The sequence below is a fragment of the Polypterus senegalus genome, chromosome 8 (assembly GCF_016835505.1).
Source record: "Polypterus senegalus isolate Bchr_013 chromosome 8, ASM1683550v1, whole genome shotgun sequence".
NCBI classification, from domain to species: Eukaryota; Metazoa; Chordata; class Cladistia; order Polypteriformes; family Polypteridae; genus Polypterus; species Polypterus senegalus.
The window spans coordinates 272,501-299,877 of record NC_053161.1 but is presented as its reverse complement, the minus strand read 5'-3'; the positions used below and the strand labels follow the sequence as shown (position 1 = coordinate 299,877).

Here is a 27,377-nt window from a genome sequence, read left to right as displayed (position 1 = left end):
AGCCACTGGGCGATCTGTGGTGTGGGCGTTTCTCACCTAGTGCACAGCGAGGGACTGCCCACATCCATGATTGTTCCTGTGGCTAATGTGCTGCAGCTGCTATGTCCTCTCTGCATATAAAGAGAAGCACGAGTCAGTTAGAGAGGAAGGAAAAACGGAGTAAAAAAAAAAAAAACCAAGGAAGAGAAAGAAAGACGGAGGTGGCTGGAGAAAGCAAGAGAGAGAGAGAGAGAGAGAGAGAGAGAGAGAGATGGTACGAGTGGGCGAGCGAACAAGCGCTCGCAGGCAGCTGTGTAGAAGCCAAAACAGAGGCAAAAAAAAAAAACAAGGAAGAGAAAGAAAGACAGAGGTGGCTGGAGAAAGCAGGAGAGAGAGAGAGAGAGAGACGGTACGAGTGGGCGAGCGAACAAGCACTCGCAGGCAGCTGTGTGGAAGCCTGGCTGTTAGGCCAACGCCCGGAAGTCGAAGTGGAAGTTGCTCCCGCTGAGCGATCATGTAGCAGGAGTGACCAAAGAAGAAAAGACTGTCGGCGTAAGGCCAGGACGGCAGCGGGAGTCGGGAGGCTTGGAGGTGAAGTCCTTGGTGTGGGTGTCCTGGATGCCAAGGTTCCAAGTCTCAGGCCTGGGATAAGTGCCAGACAGAAGCCAGGATCAGGAGGACTCCAGACCTGTGTGTGTGGGAGAGAAAGGTCAGCTGCTGAGAGAGCGTCTCGCCTGCTGTAAAGCCCAACCAGGAGAAGCAGTTGAGACGCTAGTTTAAAAGAGGCACTGGGCTTATTGATTTTAAAGACTGCTCCTAGCAATGTTTTAACCTTGGGTTTTTAAAGGATTGTTTTTCTATTTTATTGATTTTTAAACCTCCACGTTTGCTTTATAGATTGTTTATTTAATGAAGAGTTCTTTTGAATCACTGCACTGTTTACTTTGAGCACTGTGCCATTACCCAAATTCTATGGAAAATTATGTGGCCCGTGGATAAGTCGGCCCTGTTTTTCTGAATGAATTTTAAGGCATACATTTTTCGACTTATACGCTAGTATCTACGGTAGTACAAAGAAAACACAAAGAACAGAGTGCTTCCGTAAAAGGCCACCACCTGCACACCACACAGAATCTTGAAGTTTCCAGCTGTTTTCATCCACAGAATTATGCAAGTATGGCTATAACCCTTTAAATTATTTCTAAAAAAAATTGTTCTACTTTTTTATTTTATGTGCCCAGCTGACTGAAATGTATCATTTTGTTTTTCACTAGTAAATACTGAAGCAGTTTACTGCCCAGCGGCAGCACAATCCAAGAAAGTTCTTTTATTATTTGAAATAGTATGTTAACATTTTAAATGAAACTACATACAAAAATCTATGGTATGGGCCAAGTAATTATTTATTTTTATATTCAGTCAAAATGCATTAGGCTATCTTTGTTTCTGTTCACATGAAAAAAAAAGCAACTCAATGCCACTTTGTGTAGCTTTTACAATTTTAGCACTAGAAAAATGAGTAGAAATTTTAATGTTAAAACACTACAAAGCTACATACTAAACTCTAGAATTAAATGCATTTTCACTGCCTTCTATTTATCTTTACGCTGAAAAAAATCAGTTTTTAATTTTCTTTTTAGTATCCACCTTTGACTAGAAAACCTAAACAAAAATCACATTCTAAAAATAAAATTAGGAGACATAAACATCAATAGCTACAACATCAATTATTCAGTTTTTATTAATGATTAATTAATTAGTTAATTGTTGTTTAATGTCATAATTCAGTCCACTTTCATTAAATGAATGAAGGCAGAAAGAAACTTGTATCACATCCAGTTTAAAGTGGTGTCCCAAAATGAAATAGATGCAAAGTGAAAGCAGAAATCTGCAATATGTTAGTGCGTATTCTGGTTTGGACCTGCTACTTCACTCATCCAAAATCGTTACATGACTGAAATGAATCAACTGTGAATTTAGACCTAACAGGCTTTGAAACAGTCAAGACAACAATTTTAATGTCTAGCTAAAAAAAAAAAAACAACAAGGCCAGCTAAGAACAACATGAAAATAGATATAAGGGTTCCCTTGACAGTAATATTTTCACTGAAATCTTCTGACTTTGTTTTGTTTGCATTTAAAACATTTAGCATTTTATAAAACTTCTTACACATTCCAATGTTCTACTTAAAATTTAGGTGTGGAAAAAATCTATTTTTAGATGAATTGTGATTATGTCTTCAATGATGTTTGCATCAATGCACAAAATTCCAGAATGTGAATTTTTATATGGACCTGTGAATGTACTACAAAATATGCACCTTACTACACAATTCAAATTAAAAAAATGGCACAGCATAAACAAAATGAATAAATAATCCATTGCGTCCTTGAAGAAATAGACCAATAAATACACACACATACATATATTACGTATTACACATATTATATTATATTGTATTATAAATAAATGGACACATATTTGAATGTCACTACCGATGTGGAAAAATGAGCCCACATACCCTTATATTGCCATATTGGGAAAGTACTACATGACTCTAACTGTTACTACCTCTGTCCAAAGCGAGAGGGTTTTATCAACTGCAGGAGGCATAGTTAGTGCTAGCGCTATGCTGTTAGTCTAGTTGAAGCCAAGGATAAATTAACATTGACCCTCCGTAGCCGGATTGTACCACTGTTGAACAATGGACTGTTGTAAGATATCTTTGGGCAGAGGGAGTGAAACCTGCTTAAACTCACCAAAGCAACAACATTATTATTTTTTTTTTTAAAATTGTGTCCGTTAACAAAAAACAGACAAGATGGAAAAAGTCATTAGCAACTATTCTAATATTGTTTCTGCATCTGTGATCATTAGCATGCAACTGAATGAAAAAATCTGCATTTTCATTAAAGAATTAAAAGAACCAAATTTTAAAAGAACTGAGAGATTAGCTTAGTTGTACTTGTTAAATTCCTTTCAAAAGTAAATCAATGTTGTGCATCTCTGGATTGACACTCTAAAGACACAAACTTGCAGATAAGTGCAAACTTAAGTTAAGGTAAGAGTCCAATTAATGAGGTAGGAACAAAAACCAGCACCCACTGTAGCACTCTATGTACTATGCTTCAGGAGTCCCTTGTCTAATTTTGGATAACCCTTCAAATTTTTGAACTGCTTCAAGTGTGAAACAGCTAATGCACAAACAAACAAAAATTATATATCTTGGAAATAAATGCAGAAATTGCAGTTTGAATGACCAAGAAACATACTAAGCTTGCTCAAAAGTTGGGCTCCTGCATTTTGTTTATTTTACAAGAGTGTAACACTGAATTCAAATATGTGAAAGTAAAGTGAAATTTTCCTAAAGCAAAAAAAAAAAAAACTAATTGCACACTAACCTTACATTATTAAAACATTACTCTGTAGCATCAGAGTAACATCCTGCCAAGATGGTCTATAACTACAGAGCAGTTGTTTATATGATTTTACATTAGTTACAGATGTCTTTAAAGACTGCACATTAAAGTGACCTGCTCAGAGCAAGCAAAGTGAAGGAGTGAGATCTTATGTTTTACAAAGCCTTACATATTGGGCCACAACACACCAATACAGATGACTACCGAAAAGCAATATTCGTGAATGTCAAGCAACCAGTAACACAAAAAACTCAAGGTAGTTTTGCTTAACTTCACCCAATGCGGGCTACATGACTGAGAATAAGAATAATTGAGATCTACTGAACAGTGGGAAAAATCAAAAATACTGTAGATAGTACTTTATTTGTCACAAGAGAAAATTTAGCTTTTACAGAAACTCAAGAAATATATAAAATACTAAAACAACCACCACACATTTCAAAGACACATAAGAATTACAAAAAACACAAAATAGAAGAAAAACATTCTAACTTGGTTACAGATAAGAGAGCAGTGAGCCAACAGAACACTATAAGTGTATAGTCATTGACCTAAATGAGCGTTTCTTGACAATCTTCTACTGAATAATTCATTGGCTAAAAGTGCCTAATAATAATGTGTAAGAAAGAGTATAAGAGAAGGTTAAGAAAATGCAGGGATGGAACAACTATTTTCACAGAAAAAACTGCCAAGACAACCACAACTATTCTCATGCAGCTCTAATTTGCATATGCTTAGGTTTTCCACAAAGACAACAACATTTTGTTGATAAAGAGCTTTATGCTTACCCCTTAATATTTAAACTGATCTGCAATGATAAAAGGGAAAGTGTCCAATCTAATATTGTCTGCTTGAGAGTTCACTGGAACGAGCACACTTTTATTCAAATTAATTCTGAGACCAGAAATCTTTTTAAATTCTTTTAGTGCTGTTAGGACTGCAGGCACAGTATTTTGTGGATGTTAAATAAATATATAGTACCATATCATCTGCATATAGTGAAATTTTCTGTTCAAGTCCTTCTCCGATAATCCTCTTTATCTCATAAGCATTTTGAAAGTGAACTGCGAGTGGCTCAATGGTGATTGCAAAAAGCAGTGGTGACAAGGGGCACCCTAGACTAGTGCAAGTCTAATATGAAGTAGTCTGAAATAATGTTGTTAATACAAACTAAAACTTCTGGACTGGTATAATGTAGTTTAATCCATGCACATATCTTTGGGCCAAGCCCAAATTTCTCCAGTGTAGTAAAGAGGTAGTTCCATTCAACCATATCAAATGCTTTTTCTGCATTCAAAGATATTATCATCTCCGGGTGTTAGACTTTGTGGGTGAATATATTACATTAAACAGGCGTCAAAGGTTTGAGGATAAGTGTCTGCCTTTAATAAATCCAGTTTGGTCTTGTGATATTACCAAAGGAAGCACTTACTCCATCCTTCTAGCTAGGACTCTGTAGAGTACCTTAACATCATTATTCAAAAGTGAGACTGGTCTGTATGATGCATATTGTAATAAGTCCTTATTTTGCTTAGGAAAGTCAATAATTAATGCTTGACAAAAAGTTTGAGGTATAATTTTATTGTCTCTAGCTTATATAAATGTTGCTAATAAAAGGGGAGCTAACTTAATTGATAGTTTTTTATGAAAATCGGCAGGGTAGCTATCAGGGCCTGCGGTTTTCCCACTCTGAATTGATTTTATAGCATCTAGTAGTTCTGTGAGTGCCAGAGGTTTATCCAATTCCTCTGCACTGAGGGTATTTAGTTGTGTTATCTGGAATGCATCCAAAAAAGGCATTAGGTTGTGTCTTGTCTTCTTTAAACTGAGTAGAATATAAGGACTTAAAGTAGTCTCTAAATGTGTACATTATATTTATATGGTCAATAATTTTGTCTCCATCTGTGCTGGTAACTGCTCGGATTGTATTGCGAATTTCCTGCTTGTGGATTTGTTGAGCTAAGATCTTATTAGCCTTCTCTCCGTATTCACAGTAATGATATATTGATTTAAAAATTAATTGTTCTGTTTTTTTAGTTGTCAAGAGGTTGAGTTCTGTATGCAGAGCCTGTCTTTTCCTTTGAAGTGCCTCATTTGAACATCTGCCATGTAATTTGTAATTTGTATATGATATTCTTGATTTACATCAAAGAAAAACCTTGCCAGGTAACAGTCTTCACCATCTACAAATGTGTCAAAAATAGACAGCTATCCTAAAAATGTTTGCAGTCCAAAATAACTACACATGTTTACAATACATTACTACGCAAAAGTAATAATTAATAATTGCTGCATGGTTGAATTTGTCTTGAAATATTTTAAGGTACTGTATAATAATCATGACATTTATAATTAAAGGAAGCAAACAAATGTAAGCTATGGTTTATTTTGCCCTTTCGTTGGAATACAAGGAGAGAATACCCACACACTGTACCAAAATACCCATCCCTCATCCCCTTTGTTCTGCTTTGAGAAGTGGCTCAGGCACAGTAAATAATGAGGATATACAGTGTCTACTTTGCAGGACAAACCTTGCACAAATATGAAAGTTATGAAAGTTTGACCTTAATTGAACCAACTTTTGATATGTGATCCAACAGTCTTACTCACTTTCAAAAAATTTCAGCTTAGTGAATAAATGCACTAAGTCACTTCAGATCTTAAGTGCAAATGGATGCACTAAGACCAAATAGGTGTAAATTTGAAGCAGCTCAGGAATGGATTTGTAAGCATGAAGGAAATGGTAGTCTTTCAGTGACAAAGAGCTTACAGGAAGAAACCAACTATAGTTTGCTCTATTTGCTGCCTTATGCACCTTCTGACTAAGAAAACCATTTGTGTCAAGAGATATTGTGGCTTCCTTGAGGAAAATGATTAAAGTTCTTGAGGCACGCAGAAGGCGCCACAAGATCTCTGGTTCATTCATCTTTTGTCCCCAGGCAAAGTTCCCATGAGAGCTTCTACAAATAAAGTTATTGGCTGTTCAACAAACTCAGTGAGAATTTATTGCTCAGCTGCTTTGGTACAACATATTATTTAGTTGTCATATAATTAAACATTGGACAATATATTATGGATAACCTTATTATTTTGGAGTGAAACACATTCTAATCATCACTATTTAAAGCTAAAATCATTATTTTTCGTGCCATAAAATTCATGGACCTGGAAACCTTATCTATACTAATAAAAGGCAAAGCCCTCACTCACTCACACACTGACTCATCACTAATTCTCCAATTTCCCGTGTAGGTAGAAGGCTGAAATTTGGCAGGCTTATTCCTTACAGCTTACTTATAAAAGTTGGGCAGGTTTCATTTCGAAATTCTATGCATAAGGGTCATAACTGGAAGCTATTTTTTCCCATATAATGTAATGGAGTCTTGAGTTGGAGATGGCCGCGGGGGGCGGAGTTTCGTGTGACATCATCACGCCTCCTACGTAAGTACGTAGAGAACAAGGAAGAACTCCAGCGATGAGCACAAAACGCCATTTCACAATTGAGAAGGCAGAAAAACATTATGAAGCAAATGATGCATACAAGCATATTCATAAGTACAGCTACTGCGGAAACAAAGCACGGCGTGAACCGTAAGTTTATATTAAATTAAGTTCATAGACAGGCTGCCACTAGCGTTTGTAATTTAGTGCCTGCCCATATAAGGCCGTCCATCAGCGGCAATCCAATACAAACACTGCTGGTAAATGTTCACGGGTGAAGGACTGTGCTTATGCAGAGGAAGATGAGATGGTCAGGGTGGTGTTTGGCACAAACTCATTGAAACTGCGAGAGAAACTTTTAAGTGCCGGGTCTTAGCTGACATTACAGGAGATGGCACCAGTACAGCTGGGAACCTTCGATGCAAGAACACCAAGCGGCTCACGTGAACTGACGCAGTGCACAGACAAAAAGCAACAGTTCCAAAGAGTGCTGAACAAAACCGAATTACACAATTGAGAAGGCAGCAAAAAAATATGAAGCGTCTTATACATACAATCATATTCATAAGTGCAGCTACTGCGGAAACAAAGCACACGGTGGAAAAAGTGAATGTCCTGCTAAAGGAAGACAGTGTAAAAAAACCCGTGCATGCAGTTTGTCACATCACAGATAAAAGGAAGGCGAGCTGTTTATTGATGCAGTAAGGAACTAATCGATGAATGAAACCTCTTATCTTTACAGCGATTGACAAACACGGAATGTAACTTGAACACATCCTACAAATACGAGCCTGATTGAAAGAAATAATGATAATCAAATCCTTGATGACAGCAACATTCAATAACACTCACAAAACAATTACTGTATATTGACAATCATGTTACGTTATTTTTAAAATGTTCCCTTTTCTTTTCATAACTTCTACTTCTCCACTGCGATACGGGTATATATATAAATGTATATATATACCCGATCTACAATACATACTTTAGCATAGACAAGCCACACGCTGGCTAATTGTAGAGTCTTAAGCCTCTAACGCCGACATTCGAGGTTCGATTCGAGAGGGATGTACTGACTATGTATGCGCTACCGATTCATTTTACCTTCGCATCTCCTTGGTTTGGGGCGTATGAAAAATATTAGGTTAGCAGAATCATGTTACGTTATTTTTAAAATTTTCCCTTTCTTAGCACAAGCACAGCTGAGAAGCTTGATGCATGTACTCCATAGCGTTAAAAATAACGCATTTAATCACACTTTCAATTCCAAGCAAACGGGAACTTTTGTCAATGCATGATTTCCTGGTACATCCATTACACTGATGCACACATCACAGCTACAAAAATGTTAGAGTCGGAATAAAGCGCGTTCCTACGACTGATCATTTCGACTACCCGAGTGAAGCCTTGATAAAAGCATGGTTTTGTGCACACTGAAAAGCAAGCAAAATTAGATGCATTACAGAAAGCGGACTTTGTGGCTCTTACTGGGGATCATTGGACTTCCGTGACCGTTAGTAATTCTAAATACATCTAATTACAAAATGTTCAATGATCACACTGTTTTAGCCTAATGTACAAAATAATTTTGGCTAATGTTACTCAGAGTTTAAAGAGTAAGCTGGTCAAATTACCTTTTATGTTTCTGACTTATTTTTTAAGAAGAAAAACTGCACTTTATGGTGAAATTTTGGTTATTATTATTTAAAGACAATACTATTCTGAAAATGTACTTAAAGTACTTAAACTACCACTTTATTTTTAAGTCTGCCCAATTTTAACCAGGGATGATATTTTTGTTTCTGTTTTGAATTCAAATGCAGTTTAAAGCTTTTTTCAGAAATTAAAACAGCTTCAGTTTACAATATTCATGTCCATGTCTATTATTTGATTCTGTAAGCCCACTAAAACCGTTTTAAATAAAAAAAAAAAACATTTGCGATTTGGGGCAAATTTACGTGTACATTACATACGATTAATCAAGATTAATTCTTACACAGCCTCTAATTAATTGGATTAATTTTTTTAATAGAGTCCCACCTAATATATATATATGTAGATTTGTATATATATATGTGTATATACAGTATATATGTAGATATGTATATGTTGTATATACAGTATGTATATATGTGTGTGTGTATATATACAGTATGTGTATATATATGTATGTGTGTATATATATATATAACTGTATATATATATGTGTATAGATGTGTATATATATATATATATCTATTTGTATATATGTATATATATGTTTATATATGTGTCTGCAACACTCATGACAATGACAAAACAATTACATTGTCAATCATGTTACGTTATTATTAAAATGTAGGTATTTTGCTTATTATTTATATATATTATTTATATATATATATATATATATATATATATATATATATATATATATATATATATATATATATATATATATATACACACACACAGATATATATAAATAGATAGATATAAATAGATAGATATGACAGATATGACAACAACACTTATATCAATGACAAACCAATTACATTAACAATCATCTTACGTTATTTTTAAAATGTTTGCTTTTCTTTTTCATAACTTCTTTAACACACTACTTCTCCGCTGCGAAGCGCGGGTATTCTGCTAGTTTGACATAAGGATGAACTTGGATTATCTGGTTAATGTCAAGTTTTATTTCTATTTTTTGTTTATATACCAGACAAAACATTCATCTTAAAAACAGTATCAAACATGTTTCTTTAAGCCACTCCTCATATTTAAAAAATAACTTCTAATCATATACTACAGAATCTCTAAAAAGTAAATGACCCGCTCATGAAATATGCAAGAACTCTAAGTTAGCTGCTATTCTATTAAGTCTTATTAATCTCATTTCATTTTACATTTAGAGATCAGTTTCTATACACATTTGCTAGATTGCATTTCTAGTATTTTTTGATTGACACAATACTGACTTGATATGAGTGAGTCCGGGTGTGCGGGTGTTCAGTAACTGTCTGGCATGAGCATAAGGATTAGCAGAATCCTTATCTCATTTTTTGCCATTAATTATGTAGTCTGCAAATATGAGATCCTGATCAATACTGGTTTTAATTTAAAGTATCCCAAGGCATTTCTTGCCCATGTTAATAATATAATCCCTATATATCGCAAATAATAGAGGATTTAAGCTATCCCTTTTTTAAATAGCCCCTTCCATATTCCATTGTTCTCATGAGTTTTGCCCATTTAACTATACTATTCATATTGATATTTGAGTAACACTTTTAAAGATTCTTTTAATTTGCATGGCATTTCCATTTGTGGTACTCTCAAATGCTGTTTTACAATCTATAAGCACCTAGTATACTTCTTAATTTTATCTTTTCTCAATGATTATTCTTATGATGAAAATGTAATCCTATGTTTGTCCTACTGGTCTGCATGGTGTTTACTCATTCCTCTTGTAATTTTCTCCTCTCTATTGCTGTATCCAGTCTTCTTCCTACTATCCTAAAATACAATTTTAATTCCATTGATGACAAATATAGTGCTCTATAATTATCATAATTCAGTTACAAAACACTGTCCATCAATAGGCCTATTCACTCTGACGATGACTTATGATCATTCAGTTTAGAGTTATAAGTCAGTCTGCATGCATGCACATCTGGTAGAGAAAAAACTAGTCCTGAATACTGTGTCTGCATGCACGCTTAAGTGGATCATTCAGAGTGTGTCTTGCATGCCATTGGCTATTAGTGAAAGAAGAGTTTGACCTCTCTTTCAGCACTGTGAGCCCTTTTCACAGAAACTCGTTTTTAAGCCTGTAATTTCTACCTTCGAATTACTTTAGAATCCTTCAAACCAACATGTTTTTCTAAGGTACTTTCAGTGTACTTTTGTTTTCTGATTATAAATTAGGAAAGCTTAAAAAAGCTATTTAAGATTCAACTGCATTATCATCTATCTGAGTCAACTGTTACATGGTAGAGGTTGATTTTTTTCCACAAAACATCAAGGAATAAGTTAACTTCATAAAGCTTAAGCCTAATGAACTTGAAAGAAAAACAAGAGAGAGGAAATATATTTTACTAAATCACAGAAAACAAACAATGAAAGAGCAAAAGGCCTGCAAGCTGTGTTCTTGCAAAAGCATATGACTAGCAATAGGCTGCATCTCTGTGATCAAACATAAATGAGCCAAAGGAGATGGAGTCAGACGTGAAACAAAAACATTTTGCAAAGCTTTCTGGTGAGATGCAAGTGCTGAATTTTGGAAAAACTTCAAAGCATATTTCGAAGAAAATGAAAAACTGAAACAGGAAATCAGACAGATCAAGTGGAACAATGTACAGCCACAAAGAAAAAAGTCTACATGATTATTGCTTATGTATCACTGTTTAATATGGTTGCCACAACATATATTTTAGCCATAGATGCCAAAAGTATAAAGGTTCCAGAAGTATTGCAGTCACACATATACAAGATAGTAAAATAGATGTCTCCTTGCATCAGAATGAAACTCGTTAGAGGATTTATTGTTTTTATGTCCAAGTCTGATGATAAACAGAAAAAAAAAAACATTTACACTACTAGCCAGCAATATGCCCATTTAATGAAAAAATGATAAAATAAAACTTTGTAGTTTTTTCTTTTATTTAACTTTTCTATAATTTACTTTAGTTAACACTAGGGCAATGTTCCAAACCCTGACTTTGCCCTTGAAAGCTTACAATTCCTTTCAGCTTTATAATTCAAGTTCATTATAGCACCTAAGAATTTTTCTTATTTCATATACAGTACATATAGATGGAAGTAGTAAACCTATAAAATGACTATAACCATCTAAAATATCTGTCCACTTTGGAAATTCATGTCTTCCGCTGCAGGGTGATGAGGAGATAATGCCATCATGCACACTTAATGCTGGAAAACTCGTAACTAATGGAAAAATATCCTTCCCCAGTTAACAAAAATAAACAAATCAAGCAAATGTTGCAATGCTAATGTATTGCACATGCGTAACAATAAAATCTACTGCTAGATCTGAAAATATAACACGTTTTCTTTCAGTTTAGGGAATTCTCACTCTAAAATACTATAATAGGCGCTTTCGAGGCAGCTAAGGCCCCTACAACAGGCAAGGTGTAACAATGAAACTGACAAATACTCTAGCAAATATAGTGACAGCAAAGTGATTTGTTTCTTTCATCTTAACAACCTTTTTGTTCAAATATTAGCAAAAGGAATACACTTGAGATGAATTAACCCTGAAAGAAGAGAACAATGAACTAATAAAATGTAGAGATAAGATAACCATCACTAGAGAAAAGTCCTGTAAGGTTTTTTTGAAGTGCATTGTCTGTAAGATAGGCCACTGATGTAGTCAGCTGGTCAGTCAGTCTGTTAGTCAGCCAGTGAATGAACTCACATAGATTTCATATTAATCAGAACAGTACTGATCTTCCGGTGGCAGCACACTTTAACAGTAATGGCCACAGCATAAAGGATCTGAAGGTCACTGTGCTTATGGGTAAGTTCTAGACCCAACAGGAGCAGACAGAATGGGAATACAAACTTATGCTTAAATTCAACACTCTACAAAATGGTCTGAATAGAGACAAGAGTTTTATGACCAGGTATCTGGACTCTTTACATTCCCTTTCAATGTGTGGATCTTTCGACTGTCTTTATTCATCATTATATTTCATCCGTTGCTGTTTTTCATGGACTTCAGTGTGTTTTGTTTGTGCTTTGTTGTATTTAATGTATAATCTCTGTAACAGGAACAGGGGTGGTATTGTTGTTTTCATTTATTTAATGTTTTCATTACATTCTTTATTTGCTGTTTGATTAGCAGTTTGCTTTGTTTTTGTCTATGTTTGTGAGTGCATGCAGGTTGGGCCGAGGCTGGGTACATCCCTGGAATCACCACCATAAAAATAAATAAATCACAGTCTTCTCGACGGTGTGACTCTTAGCTGAACCAGACCACTACAGCGTTATTCATTTCTCCTTGCGCTGACTGACTGCTTCCCTGTGACTCATCTCCAACTGAGTGTTCTCATGTTTTTCAGTTTTTTCTTCTTAACCCTTAAACTGCCCCAACCGACTATAGTCATTTCCCAGTGCCATTTGCCAGCATGCAAGGGCCGAGTATATTCGGCGATGTACATTCATTGAATGCCGCAACCGGCTATAGTCGGTTCCCAGTGCAATTTACCAGCACGCCGGAGCTGATCAGTCAGTGTCGTACATTTGTTGAGCAGGCAGCTCATGACCATTGCTGCCCCCTGCAGTACTGCAGCCTCACTGTCTCTAAGATTCAGCCGCTACACTAAACTAGCTTTCCAGCATCAGCGCTTACCTCTGTGTGCTTTTGCATGCAGCCAGTTCAAGCGCAGTTGGCTCAGAGATTTACTGAATTTCATCAATGGCGTCAGTTGCACCTTGTACATATTGTTCCAGTAGTTTTTGTAATAGTGAGTACAGCTCATTGGCAGTGTATAAAATGATCTGTTTTGCTGGTTTTGCTCTTTGCATGAAAAAAATGTGTTCCATTAAAATTTCACTTTTTCTTTGTGAACTGTTACGTTTACTTAAAATGCACAGAAAAAAAGTATTTGCCGTCCTGGGATGCATTAACCCTCAAGTATGTGGCAGTTTAAGGGTTAAAGCCCCAAAATGTTCCCGAAATGCACCTTCTAAGGCTTCTGGCAATGAAAACACGCTTGCATGACTTACAGTACATATAGCGGTAATATCAGTATTTTACATTCTAGCACTGCGGGAGACATAGCAGTACAGTACTGCACAGCATACAGGTTTACCTTTACATTCTTTTTTTAGGTAATGTATTAAGCGGAGTTTGAAATGAAATTAAAGTGCTTTGGGGTCATATTTAGGGTTTAAACTATAAAAATAGCCATTTTATTTTAACCACATCCAAAATGTGCGGTTTTTCACAATTCGTGGGTTCTCTAGGAACGTAACCCACATGAATTTCAGGGGTGTACTGTATAATAAATTTAATTAGAACATATAAATATGAGGCTTTTATAAAAATTGGACAAAGGTTAAGTGTGTTAAATAATGTTAATAAGGCATGGAAGAGAAGTCATAACAAACATTACATAATTCGGTCCACATATTTTGTCACTTCAATTACAGAGTCTGTTTCATAAAATTTACAGCAGGATAATTGCAATAAATAACCCGCTTCAATTGCAAAGTCAGCATCCATAAGGTTTCGTGAGCAAGAGGGTTCCCCTTTCAAAAACAAGGGACACAAATGACTGAAAGCAGCACTTAGAGCACTTAGGAGCTAGTGTTCAGCTCATCCTCATCTCCCTTCACCCAACATTTTTGTAACTGGTCTCAGATTCTGCACCCTTAAAAAATCAGATGTACTGTAAACACAATTTTGCTATATATATGTTGTCTTTCAATTGATCGGTGGCTAGGAATATATTATTAGCCTGACTCAACAAATCTATTACTTGACTTTGTATATACTTTGCCAAGACAGGAACTCAACATGCAGCAGTTGCGGCTGACAGTTTTACCCGTTTCACAGATTCAAAAATTTCATACATTAATTTACTATTATAAATGTGTTATTCTAGTACCTCAGCATTAGTGAAGACTTTATAGTACATGGTCAGTAACTAAGTAGCTTAGAAAGAAGCGCTTTTTGCTCATTCTTATTAAGTTAGTGAGTGGGTATTTTCTTGCTACGAACATAGTTTGGTTTCAAGGGCTTGATTATTCTCTACTAGGCCTCAGACTGTGGTAAACAGAATTGATTGAAAGAGCCTCACATTGTGCTCTTTTACAATAGCAGCTGTTTCATAACAAATCAGATAATAAGCAAAGTATTTGCAAATGATGGAATAATAAAGAGATACAAAGATTTGTCATTGAAATTACATTTCTATAAATTTTTCATTTCATTCATTTTTTACAGAGACAATTTTCTAGCACATCATTTTCATAGCTAACTTGCAAATGTATATTTTGAGTGTTACTTACTGGCTAGTTAGTAAAACTTACATGATGAGGTACAGCCTCTATGAATTTGCATGAGAAAAAACATTAATTTAAATCATTTAGCTTGCTTGTTTGAAATGATAAATGCTTCAGAAAGAATTCAGTTAAATGTATGTTTAACAATTCCTAATCTTGCACAGATATAGAAAGGTTTGAGCTGAATTACCATGTGGAAAGTGCATGAATGAGTGACTGGATGAGTATACAGGAGTGAATGAAAGAGTATGTCTGTTATCAATGATATTAGACATTGTTTGCTGGAAGTGTTAGCAGAAGTATAGGTGGAAAATCTGAGACAGTCTCTCGGATGTACCAGCATGATGTTTCAGTCCTGCTTTGGTGTGGTCAGTGAAGGACAACCAGAATTTAGATGGTTATGTGTCCGGCTGGTCTGCTGAAATCGTGCCTACAGTCATGGCAAAACAGATTGGCTTACTCTGTTGCATCTGCCAATGATAACACATGATACGCTAGCCTACAACATGCCAATGGCCCTCTCCCTTGCTCAAAAAGATATTTCAGTCCATTCCAAAATGCCTTAAAATTCACAAAGTGTGGCCTAATCCTTGAATTAAGGTATTCTAAGGGCTGGCTGCCATGCATTCCCAGCGGTCATTTGACCTATCCTCTGAGCAGATCCTCAGAAATTAATGCAAAACATGTGCGAGTTGCAGTACCAGCAAAAAAATCGGGGAACAATCTGTGATCATGTTGAAGCGTGACGTCAGAGTCTCTGTTTACTATCTACACGTGACAGCAAGAAAAAAATCAGGGACACAGTGAAAAAGTCTATTTTGTGATTAAAGTGGAAATTTCTGCTTTAACCTCAGTTTATTTTGCCATTAAAGTAGACCATTGTAAACTTCATCTTAAAACTGACCCAGTTGTTAATCTCTACATGCTTCTTGGGGCTTCCTGACTGACAGCAGCAGAAAACAGCAATTGCCACACAGAACACACTGAATGTATGAAATTCCAGCTCTCTGTATATTTTGAATCCTTAGATTTATACTTGATATCACTTTCATGATGAAATATATTAAAGTATGTATATTACATTTTACAGATAAACAGTTAACTTCACTTAAATAATGAATATTATTAATAATTACACAAGTGGGGGGGCATGGTGACAGAGCAGTAATGCTGCTGCCTCGCAGTAGGAAGTCACGTCCCTTGTGTTTTCTGCCTGGAGTTTCCAGTGTGCTCCGGTTTCCTTCCAAAGACATGAAGGTTTGAGGATTTGGTGATGCTAAAATGATGCTAGTGTATGTGTGTGCTTATATTCAACTTACGATGAGCTAATGCCCCATCCAGGGATTATTTCGGCCTTGCACCTGATGCTTGCTGGAGTGGGTGCATCCCTGGATTGATGGCTTTAATCATTAAACATCCATCCTTTTCACAGATGTGGCAAGATGTCCTCAGAATTTAATGGATGTTTCAGGCAATTCACAACACAGCAAAGCTGAACATTTTCTCACCGTGATGATATCTCGCTCTGCCACCTGGTGGAATCTTCTAGATTTACGTAAAGTACTCTGGCAGGAGGCTGGGGCCAGACCCAGCCAGGACGCCTGGAAGGACCAGGAGGCAGTTTATACGTTCCCGGGCCACGAGGTGGCAACCACCCTGGACAAGGAAGGGACCACGGGGACGGAGCAAGGAGGCTCAAACCCATTGGGGCCTGTGGCCGCCGCCAGGGGGTGCCCCAAGCATAGTGAAGCCTGGGAGAGCTACACTTCTGCCACACCAGGGAAGGTGGAGGAAGGACCTTCCAGTGATGCCCGGAGTGCTTTCGGGTGCTCATGTGGCACTTCCGCTACACCAGGAAGTGCCACCAGAAAAACGTCAGAGAGCACTTGGAACACGTCCAGGTGACTATAAAGGGGGTCACCTTCCTACAGTCAGGGAGCAAGAGTCGGGAGCTGGAGGTGGACAAAGCTCCAGTGACAGGAGCAGTAGACATTCTAATACATCACGTAACCCTGTTTCGCACAGCACTGTCAACAATCTCACTGAGAACTGGGGAATGCCAGTATACCTTTTTAAGTTCTGTGAATTTAGAAGAGCAAGGGACTTTCCCCTCTTCATGAATCGAGCGCAATTAGAGGAGCAGGGGTGGGGTGGAGCAAGACAGTCACCTTGGTGAAATGACTCATCCCCTTTATGAATACACCCATTATTGAAGTATCCTCAAATAATTTCTGCAAATGACATGATCTGGTATTATACTTATCCTTTGAGGGGTACAAAGTGAAGAAAGAAATAGAACTTTTGTTTGTGGTGCTCCAGTGTTACTCACATCCATAACAAAGACACAGCTATTGAGCTTCACAAATTGTAGCCTACCTGACAGATAGTCCAGGATTCAGAACACCATAGGCTCATCTGTCTGCATCTCCCTGAGTTTAACTCTTAACAGAAATAAATGGACGGTATTAAAGGCATTACAAAAATCAAAAATTATAACGCTCATAAAGCTGCCAGCTTTATCAAGGTGAGCATAAGCCTTGTGAAGGAGATAGATAATAGCATCTTCCACTCCAGTCTCTTCTGATAGTTAAACAGTAGTGGGTCCTGGTGGTCTTTTATATGAGAACTAATTTAAGTCCAATGTCAACCTATAAAAAGGTTTTAACGATGTTAGATGTAAATGCCACTGATCTGTAGTTGTTAGGTGATGAGATGACTGCCTTCTTTGGAACTGGAGCAATGCAAGATGTTTTCCAGTGATGCTGAATTTTCTGTAGCCTTACTGACAGACTGAACAGGTGACAGAGGATACCACAAAGTTAGTCAGTACAAGCCTTAAGAACTTGAAGACGGCCTCCGTCTGGTCAAATAGCTTTTCCAGTGTGAAGCTTCTTCAGTTGTCTGCTCACTTGGTCATTAGTTTTGGAAAGCCTATAATGGTCACTCGGTGGTGGACTCATCACTGGCCAAACAAATTGAAGTGGTAGTAGGTGTTGATGGTAATTGGGGAGCTGGTCCACTGGAAGAAGGTGGTGGTGATAAAAGGAGGGGAAAATCTATTAAGAAACTGTTTCAGGGTGTTAGGTTTGTCCACACTCCCTTCTAGCACCTGAGCCTGGATTGTTTGAGTGCAGTAATGATGCCAAGTGCATTCCAATCATTCTTCATGTTATTCTGGCATTGTTTTATATTTTTGTTCTAGAACTTTCATTCCCTTCACTTAGCTTTTTCTTCAAAGCTTTCTGTAAACTCTTTATTGCGGCTTTGTCAGCTGATTTGAATGCTCTCATTTTCTGATTCAGGAGACGTTTTAGCTCCTCAGTAATCCAGGCTGTCTTGTTTGGAAAGCAACACACGGATATTGAGAGTATGGCAGCATTAACACAGACATAAATTACGAAGTTTAACTTTTCATTTAAAATCCCAAAGAAAACTGGGATGTCTACTGTTAATTAGGCTGTTCTAGAAATTGTTTAAGGTAAGAAAGACTTAGGTTTTGAGGTAAGGTAGTTCTACTTCAATGTACTCTGTACACATGAAAATTATGATGCTATGAATACATACTTATAAAAACACCTTCACATCTGGTAGAGTAAGATGAAAGTGAAGGGTCTGCTTAAACAATAATGCAGTTTTCCCAAAATTAATTCCAGTGATTGACTCTGTAAAACTTTTAAACTGTTATTGTTTCATCAATCCATATTCCCTTCTTCTAGAACATCACCAGATTTAATGAACACTTAAAAACTGTGTTTAGAACTTAAGAACAGCCTCTTATGTTTGTGAGATAACAGCGATAAGTTCCATCAAATGTCTTTACATACACTGCATTCAACTGAAAACTGTACTATTTTATACATAATTAAATAATAAAGCACCACTGTTCATGTTGCTAGGCCAGTGCAGCCACAATTTCTTGTTTTTAGATTAACTAGATTAAGTGAAACTGGCCACATTCTGATCTACCATACCTGGTTTTTCTATTTTACTCAATAGGCGCTTTTCCACTGCATAGTACGGCACGACACGGTTCAGTTCAGCTCACTTTTGGGGGGTTTTCCACTGGGAACAGTACCTGGTCCTTTTTTTAGTGCCACCTCAGCCGAGGTTCCAAGCGCCGAACCGTTACCAAAACGTGACGTGTAAACTCTGCTGGTCACTGATTGGCCGGAGAAATCGTCATTACTGCGTCACTGAACTTGCGACACGAGACACAACAGACCCGCTAGATTTTTAGGACAGCCAGCGAAGGTTCGGACGCACCATTTTGTTTTAACCAAAAACGGCTGTTTCGTGGTCTATTGAGGAAGTACAGACGTTCCTCTCGTTGGTAGCCGAGGAGCGGATCCAGCGAGACCTGGATGGGGCGACGCGGAATGAAAAAGTTTTTCAGGAGGTCGCTAAGCTCTTGGGCGCACATGGCTACCATCGGACTTACAAACAGTGTAGGGACAAGTTAAAAAATGAAGAGTGAGCAGTAGAGGCGGCGCAACTATAACGACACGTGAATAATCCCGCCCACTCTAAAGCGGTACTAAACTGAAGTCGAAACGCAAACTGAGCCGAACCAAGGTGAGCTGTACTGAACCGTGCTGTGCCGTACTATGCAGTGGAAAAGCGCCAAATGTGTATATGATTAGCTATGGCCCGCCTGTTACTCTGCATAGGCGAAGTCAGGCTCCATTTGCATTTTCCATCAGCAGCCATCAGTGTGGTGGCCACTCCCCAATAAGGCTATGTCAAAATTCTGCATTAAAACCTTAGCATGGTTATTGTTTCTCTTGCACTCATAGCAGGAAAGATGGCATCTTCTATTATGTGATTCAATATTTATTCTTGTGTATATTTTGTTGGTACCTGCCTACATCATTTAGCAGTATTGTTAGCTAATATGATGTTGTCGGTGATGGAGGTCAGTAACTGAAGAGTAAAGAGTGAGCCATTTTAAGTATCTTTCTAAGGCTGGAATAGTACATAGAAAATCTGAAAGTTAAAGAAAGAAAACAAAAAAGGAAAACGTGTATTCCACAAAAAAAATAAAACTAACTTTTCCTCATAGACTAATATAAAGCGCATACACAGGAATACAAGACTACAGAACAATACCATGCCAACTAGACCAAGCTACCACAGACATCAACAAGTCTCCACTATTACCAAACCATTCTCCAGTCTAATGTCTCTTACAGTCTTGGCCTCACCCTGTTAACATTGAATTTTTGTATACTTTTTCTGTTTTAATGTTTCTTTTTCTGTTCTTAAGGAATATTGGTGCTTCTTCATCATCCATTTTTATACTGAAAATGAGCTAGACTATAGATGGTAGACTATCAACTTTTCTTGTCTAGTTATTTAATTGCTTAATGCTTTCATTGTAACACTTGTTGATCAGTAGTTATTGAGGTTTGCTGTCATTGTTTTTTTCTGCTTGACAATTCAAATCTACCATTTTGTGTCAGCTTTGTGACTCACTGTGGTGTTTTTGTCACTTGACATTGTGTATATGTTTAAATAAATTAGTGTCTGCTCTACCTTTGCAAAATTAGAGAGATGAAGAAAGTCCTTACTGACTTAGTATTAGGACACACTTTAGCTTCTCCCATTTATGGGCATTAGGGCTTGATAGGGAAGCAATATGTGCAGTGTTAGTGTTTCCATGTAACTTTACCACTGTAGAGGTCTAGAAAAACAGTGTATTTGTTATATTACTTCTGTATGCTACATGACTGTTGATACTGATACCCACTGAAATGCATAAACTCCAGTAACCTGAGGTAACTTCTCTGGTTTTCTGGCAGAGCGTAATACACTTTTCTGCTCTGGCACCTTTAAGGAAATTTACACATCTAGCTTCAAGTCACACTCTGATGGTTCCTGGTTTCTTTCCTAACATGCAGATTTGGAATGCTCCAAAAACCACAATAGGTTTTTTTTTTTCCATTTCCTAGGCTCTGACCCATTCCTATGTCATAGTTTTCTTCTGAAATCTCTTTTCTAACTTGGCAATCCATTACAGCACTGCATTACATGTCATTTGGAGGTGTTTCCAATAAAATCAACACTCAGTGTATGTAATAAAAACTTCCCAATTTAAAGATTATAAACTGAAAGTTTAAAAGAAAGGACATCATATTTTTACAAAATAGTTATTATGCAATGTGATATTTAATGTACAATGTTCCTTTTTGCTCTTTTTTACCATTACATATTTGGTTCTTGAGAGGTGAATGCCAAATAACTGGGAACGTTGTGTGTTAGATTAATAAGAAATTAATATTTTTCTTTTTAGAAAAGTTGCAATTTGAATGGTTTTATCAATGTCTTAATAAATTATTTGCACAAAATATCAATATAGTATATCTTGCATACTTGCAAAACGTACTCACATTACTGCTTTAATCAAATTATACTGCAGTATTATACAACTATATTTGAACAAGTCAATTAATAACCTAGAAAATGTGGTAAGATATTGTAATGCCCGTTCAAAAGGTTTCTACTTTGTTGAAACTGATCACATTGGAAAGAAAATTTATCAAGACTGCTTTTTTCAGATGGCCATGCAAAATGGACAACTTTAAACATATATATCTCACATATCTTTCTTTGTACAGGCCAGGCATTTTGATTGTTTCCATATTTCTAAATTAGAATTATATCAATCATAGATTAAGAGCACACGTCCATATAAAAAAGTGATTATTAGAAGGTAACAATAAATACTTCAGCATATGTGTAAGCATTTTAAAAACAGTTTGTAACTAACAGAAAGAAATAGAATATAGGAAAACAAATTTTTCCACATCGAGCAGAAAGAAATAAAGCATCTACTAACCTTGAAGCCACACTGCGGACAGCAATTAAAGACAGAGACATGAAATAGAGTTGTTATATAAAAGTTTTCAAGCACAATGAAAATGTAATCAGCTGCATAATAAACATAGAAAGGGTAGAAACAGAAGACAGTAAAGCAAGCAAATATCAGTTACTGCATAAAATCTAAAGAAGGAAAATAAGGAAATGAATATTTAAAATATTTAAAATCAAAGCAGGCAGTCTTGGCACAACTGTATTTTATCATAAGCTTTTGTGGCAGACATCTTACAACTGATGCAATATGTTTAAGAGAAAAAATTAAAAGAGCATTTACAAATGAAGCTTTGCTTATTAAAGAGGAGACTAATGGAAAATGAAGGATAGAAAAGTGCATAATCCTGAAACCACACATTTTAGATTGGCATTCATTTAATGATTGGCAGTTTTCAGTCCTACACTACTAGTATGTTATAAAAACATACATTGAGCGGTCATATTAATTATAACTTTTAGTGGTAATTAGAATTATTTAATATATGTATTCTTTACCTAACAGGAAAAAAAAATTGTATTATCAATATCAATACCATAAAGGTTTCTTGGAAAATAACATGTCACTGAGCCTGGGGTCTTTCTGAATCTGATATGAAATATGGTAAGACTTATTATATGCTCAGTTTTTCTGTATCAAACCAACTTCAAACACAGAGGGAAGTATAGTTAAGGATCCGAGTGTATGGGTATCCTTATGTATCCAATGGTATCCAATGCTCTACACCTCCCGTTACACTTAATTCCCATATTGTGTTAACTCGGCAATGCTACCACTTTACAATTAATAAAATGCAATTCAATATAAGATAACCTCCATATAATTAAGTCATATACTCGATTATTTAAATATTTTAACATACTGGAAAATCTGTAAATGGCTAAAAGTAAAAAAAAAAAAAAACACACCAAAGCACATGTTCAATAATGGTTTCAGACTATAATTAAACAACTATCTTGCAATGCTTTTCTCAATTTGAAAACCCTTTTTTAGCCAGGTTTAACTTAAAATTGCATTCTATTACAAAACACACCTGAACAAAAGCCTTTAAAAAAAATGAAGCAAGAAAGACAGATGAAAAAAAAGCAAGCAACATCTGTTCAACAAAAACATTCCCCTCACACAGCATATTGTGTTATAGACAATTTGAGGTAAATAACAATAGTTTTATGATTAAAACAAAGGCAAAATCAAGATTAACATTAAAGCTGATAAGTAGGAGCTACTTAACTGCCATGAAAGAAATATTTTCCATGTAGCAAGAAGTATGAAAACCTTTAATCTGCTATCCAGATTTATTCCCAAGGCTGTGGAGTATGAGACAATTTTGGGTACCTGGAGTTGAGGTCGGAGTCAGTACAATAAATTTAAATTGTAATGAAAAAAAAATGAACTTGGTTCAAATGTCCCATTTCAGAAACAACAGTCATAATTAAGTACTTCTCTGATGTAAGAATAAAGCCCAGTGCATAGTTGTGATACTACTAGTGTGAAGTTCCGCTGAGCTATTATACAACCTGACATTCACATATTGTAATCTGGATTATAGTACATTAAAAAAAGTGTTTTCATTTTATTGCAGCTATAATGTGTTTAACAAGTTCATTTGAGTGTAAACAAGTGTAATGATGTAGGTGTGTGCTATGGTCTGATGCGTATTCAGGGGTTCTGTCTGCACTCTCCACATATGCTCCCACCCAGGGCTGAACTTTAGCATAACTTTGCACACCACCTAAGTACTAGGAAGTTAGTCAAGTGCCCCCCCAAGGAGCCTCCCACTGCCCTGTCTTCAGCAGAAGTTCAGCACACATGGGAAAAGGCAGCAGCTTCTACCCAATTTCCTCTCTCTGCTAGAAGAGTTTAGAAGAAAAACTTTGAGGAACAACTTCTTGGATTCAAGTGTAAGTCAGTGTTCATGTTTATTTTGTTGTTTGTACTTTTTTTGAATTTATTAAAATCAAATAACAGTCCATACACAAAAAGAAAAGAAAAAAAAACAAAACAAAAAAGGTTAGAAACAAATCACCAAGAGTAGAAGAGCTCATTGAAAGGGAGAAACTATAAAATAATTTTTGAAGTTTTTTAAGTTTTGAATTTGAAGGTAGTGAAAGAAATGTGTTGCTGGTAAGTTAAATTTGGAGTGTAATTGTTCATAGGATACAAAAACGTTGTCTATGTACAGATCTCTAAATGATTTAATCCTGGATGTTTTCCAGGCATTAAAAACTGAGTACGTTTGAGAGGGTGGGAAAAGGTGGTTCTCGTGCAGAGGTGCCACAGATTAAAGCTTCTCTATCTTAATATACTTCCTACATTGGTTCCATATTCTGAGTGAGTGAAGCACAATTGGGTTGTTAGTATATTGGCAATAACTTGTATTTATTGGGGTACAAAGCAAGGAATATAAAGAAGTACTGCAGGATTTTATTTCTGTTGTGTCTGTTCATGTCCAGGTTTTTATAGCTTGTATGTTTGCTGCCCAGTAATAAAATTGAAAGTTAGGTAGAGCCATGCCACCTTCCGCCTTAGGTCTTTGTAGGGTCGCCCCTTGGATACTAGGATGTTTTGAATTCCAAATAAATGAGGTTATGGTTGAGTCTAATTTCTTAAAAATGATCTATTGATGTATATTGGAATGTTTTGAAATAAAAAGAGAAGCTTAGGAAGGATATTCATCTTAATAATGTTAATTCTTCCAGCTAAAGTGACATGAAGAGTTGACCATCTATGAAAGTGGCAAAATTTTGTAGATAAAGAGCTTTATATTTAGTTATGATGTTTACCCCTAGGTATTTAAGCTGCTCTGCAATGATAAAAGGTAAGGTGTGTAATCTAATATTGTATGCTTGAGAATTCACTGGGAAGAGCACACTTTTATTCAAATTGATTTTGAGACCAGAAATCTTTTGAAATTATGTTAGTGCTGTTAGGACTGCAGGCACAATATTTTGTGGGTCTGATATATACAGTACCATATCACCTGCATATAAAGAACCTTTCTTTTCCAGTCCTTCTCTGATAATCCCCTTTACCTCAATAGCATTTTGACAATGAAAAGCGAGTGGCTTAATGGCGATTGCAAAAAGCAGTGGTGACAAGGGGCATCCTTGTCTGGTACCAAACTTTAGTTTAAAGTAGTCTGAATTGATGTTGTTAATACAAACTGAAGCTTCTGGATTGGTATGCAGAAATTTGATCCATGCACAAATGTTTGGGCCAAACCCAAATTTCTCCAATGTAGTGAAAAGGTAGTTCCGTTCAACCATGTCTAATGCTTTTTCTGCATCCAATGATAATATCATCTCCGGGGTGTTTGTTGGTGAATATATTACATTAAACATGCATCAAAGATTGGAAGCTAAGTGTCTGCTTTAATAAATCCAGTTTGGTCTTGTGATAATACCGAAGGCAGCACTTTCTCCATCCTTCTAGTTAAGACTTCCTAGAGTATCTTAACATCGTTACTGAGAAGTGAGATTGGTCTGTACGATGTACATTTTAATAAGTCCTTATTATGTTTAGCAAAAACAGTAATTAATGCTTGGTGAAAAGTTTGAGGTAGAATTTTATTTTCTATAGCTTCTGTAAATGTTGCTAATAGAAGGGGAGCTAGCTGAGTTGAGAATAAAATTTGGCAGGGTAGCCATCAGGGCCTGCTGCTTTCCCACTCTGCATTGAGTTTATAGCATCTAGTAATTCTGACAGTGCCAGAGGTTTATCCAATTCCTCTGCCCTAAGAGTATTTTTTGTGGTATCTGTAATGTATCCAGAAATGCCTTAGATTGTATCTTGTCTTCTTTAATCTCAGTAGAGTATAACAATTTATAGTAGTTTCTAAATTTGTGCATTATATTTTTATGGTCAATGATTTTGTCTCCGTTTGTACTGGTGATTACTAGGATTGAATTGCGAACTTCTTGCTGGTGGATTTGTTGAGCGAATATGTTATTAGCTTTCTCTCCATGTTCATAATAATGATTTCTTGATTTAAATATGAGTTGTTCAGTTTCTTTATTTGTTAAGAGGTTGAGCTCTGAATGTAGAGCCTGCCTTTTCCTATGAAGTGTCTCACTTGGACACCTGGCATGTTCTTGATCTATTCTAGTAATTTCATTGATTAGCTCTGGTACCTTCTTGGTTTCCAATTTATTTTTGTGGGAAAGATATGATATAATCTGTACTCTTAAGAAGGCCTTCAGGGTTTTCCCAGAGTGTTCCTGCAGAAACCTGTGAGGGTGTATTTGTCTCTAAAAGAATTGATTTGCTTGGATATAAATTCTGTACAGTTCTTGTCTGCTAATTAAAGCGGATTAAGATGCCATCTGCGAGATGAGTATGTGGGTCATATTGATTTTAGCTACAAAATCAAGGAGGCATGGTCAGAAATAACAATAACATCATACTTACAAGATTTAATCTTAGGCAAGAAGTTGTTATCTACAAATAAATAATCAATTCTTGAGTAGCAATGATGCACTGGTAAGTAGAAGGAATATGTTCTTGAGCTTGGCTTTATAAGTTGTGGTCAGTTACAAACTGTGTAATTGTCTTTGCAGTGTTAGATGTCATTGCCCCTGTGGCAGGAGACCTATCTAAGTCTGGATTTAAAATACAATTAAAGTCCCCAGCCATTATAATTTTATGAGTGTTCACATTGGGAATGGATGCAAATACATTTTGCATGAATTCCCTATCATCAACACTGGGTGCATAAACATTTATCAAAATCACTTTACAGTTAAATAAATTACCTATGAGAATCACATATCTCCGCTCAGGATCAGATACTACATCTGATACTACAAATGAGACTGTTTTATGTATAACAATTCCTACACCTCTAGTTTTCTTTGTAAAGCTGGAATGGAATATTTGGCCAGTCCAGACTTTGTGCAGCCGAAACTGATTCTTACTTAATAAGTGGGTCTCCAGTAAAAATATTGCTTTAGCGTTTTGACCTGTTAGGTAAGAGAATACTTTCTTTCTCTTTAATTCGTGATTCAGGTCTTTAACATTCCAGCTCACAAAGTTAACTGTCCAGTCTGAGACATAGCTTCTGAGCATTTATTGTCATTTTTAAGTCTTAAAATAAGACAGCTTTGACCTTAATTTCCAATTTTCCCAGGAGTTATTGCCCTGAAGGATATTGTTAGATTAGCATTTATAATTATAAGGATTAAAAAGAAAATTAGAGATAGCTTGCTCTCTTTCTGAATAAAAGTAGATGAAGAAAGTGACCAACAGATATTAGTGGAAGACAGTTCTGCAAGTATTGGAGAAAGTGAAACCAAAGAGAATAGTGAAATTTTGGATAACATTGCTGAAGAAGCATCTAAACTTGCTACTATTCAACATATGCGTTGTGCTGTTCATACTCTGCAACTTGCAATAAGAGATGGATTGAAAGATAGTCATGCAGCTACTCTAACTGGAACATTGAAGCAAGCAACTGTTGCAGCCAGGGCCTCTAAAACAGATGCCATTTTGAACAGATGTGCAGGAAAAGGAGCCATTTTAGATAAAACCACACAATGGGGAAGCACTTATTTGATGGTAAAGCGTTTGCTTGAACTAAAAGACTTTCTTGAGGAACTGGACAATGAAAATGTTTTATTAACTGAAAGCCAGTGGGCACAAGTAAAAGAACTAT

At 36.2% G+C, this 27,377-nt stretch overlaps 1 protein-coding gene across 1 annotated transcript in view; it reads right to left on the bottom strand.

The window, feature by feature from the left end:
- The window catches only part of erc1b (ELKS/RAB6-interacting/CAST family member 1b), a 559,966-nt gene that overhangs the window by 314,521 nt on the left and 218,068 nt on the right, over nucleotides 1–27,377 (bottom strand). The window contains exon 12 of the mRNA XM_039760564.1: nucleotides 21,695–21,706. Within this exon, the coding sequence (XP_039616498.1) occupies nucleotides 21,695–21,706 (12 nt within the window). The remainder of the gene's footprint in view (nucleotides 1–21,694; nucleotides 21,707–27,377) is intronic.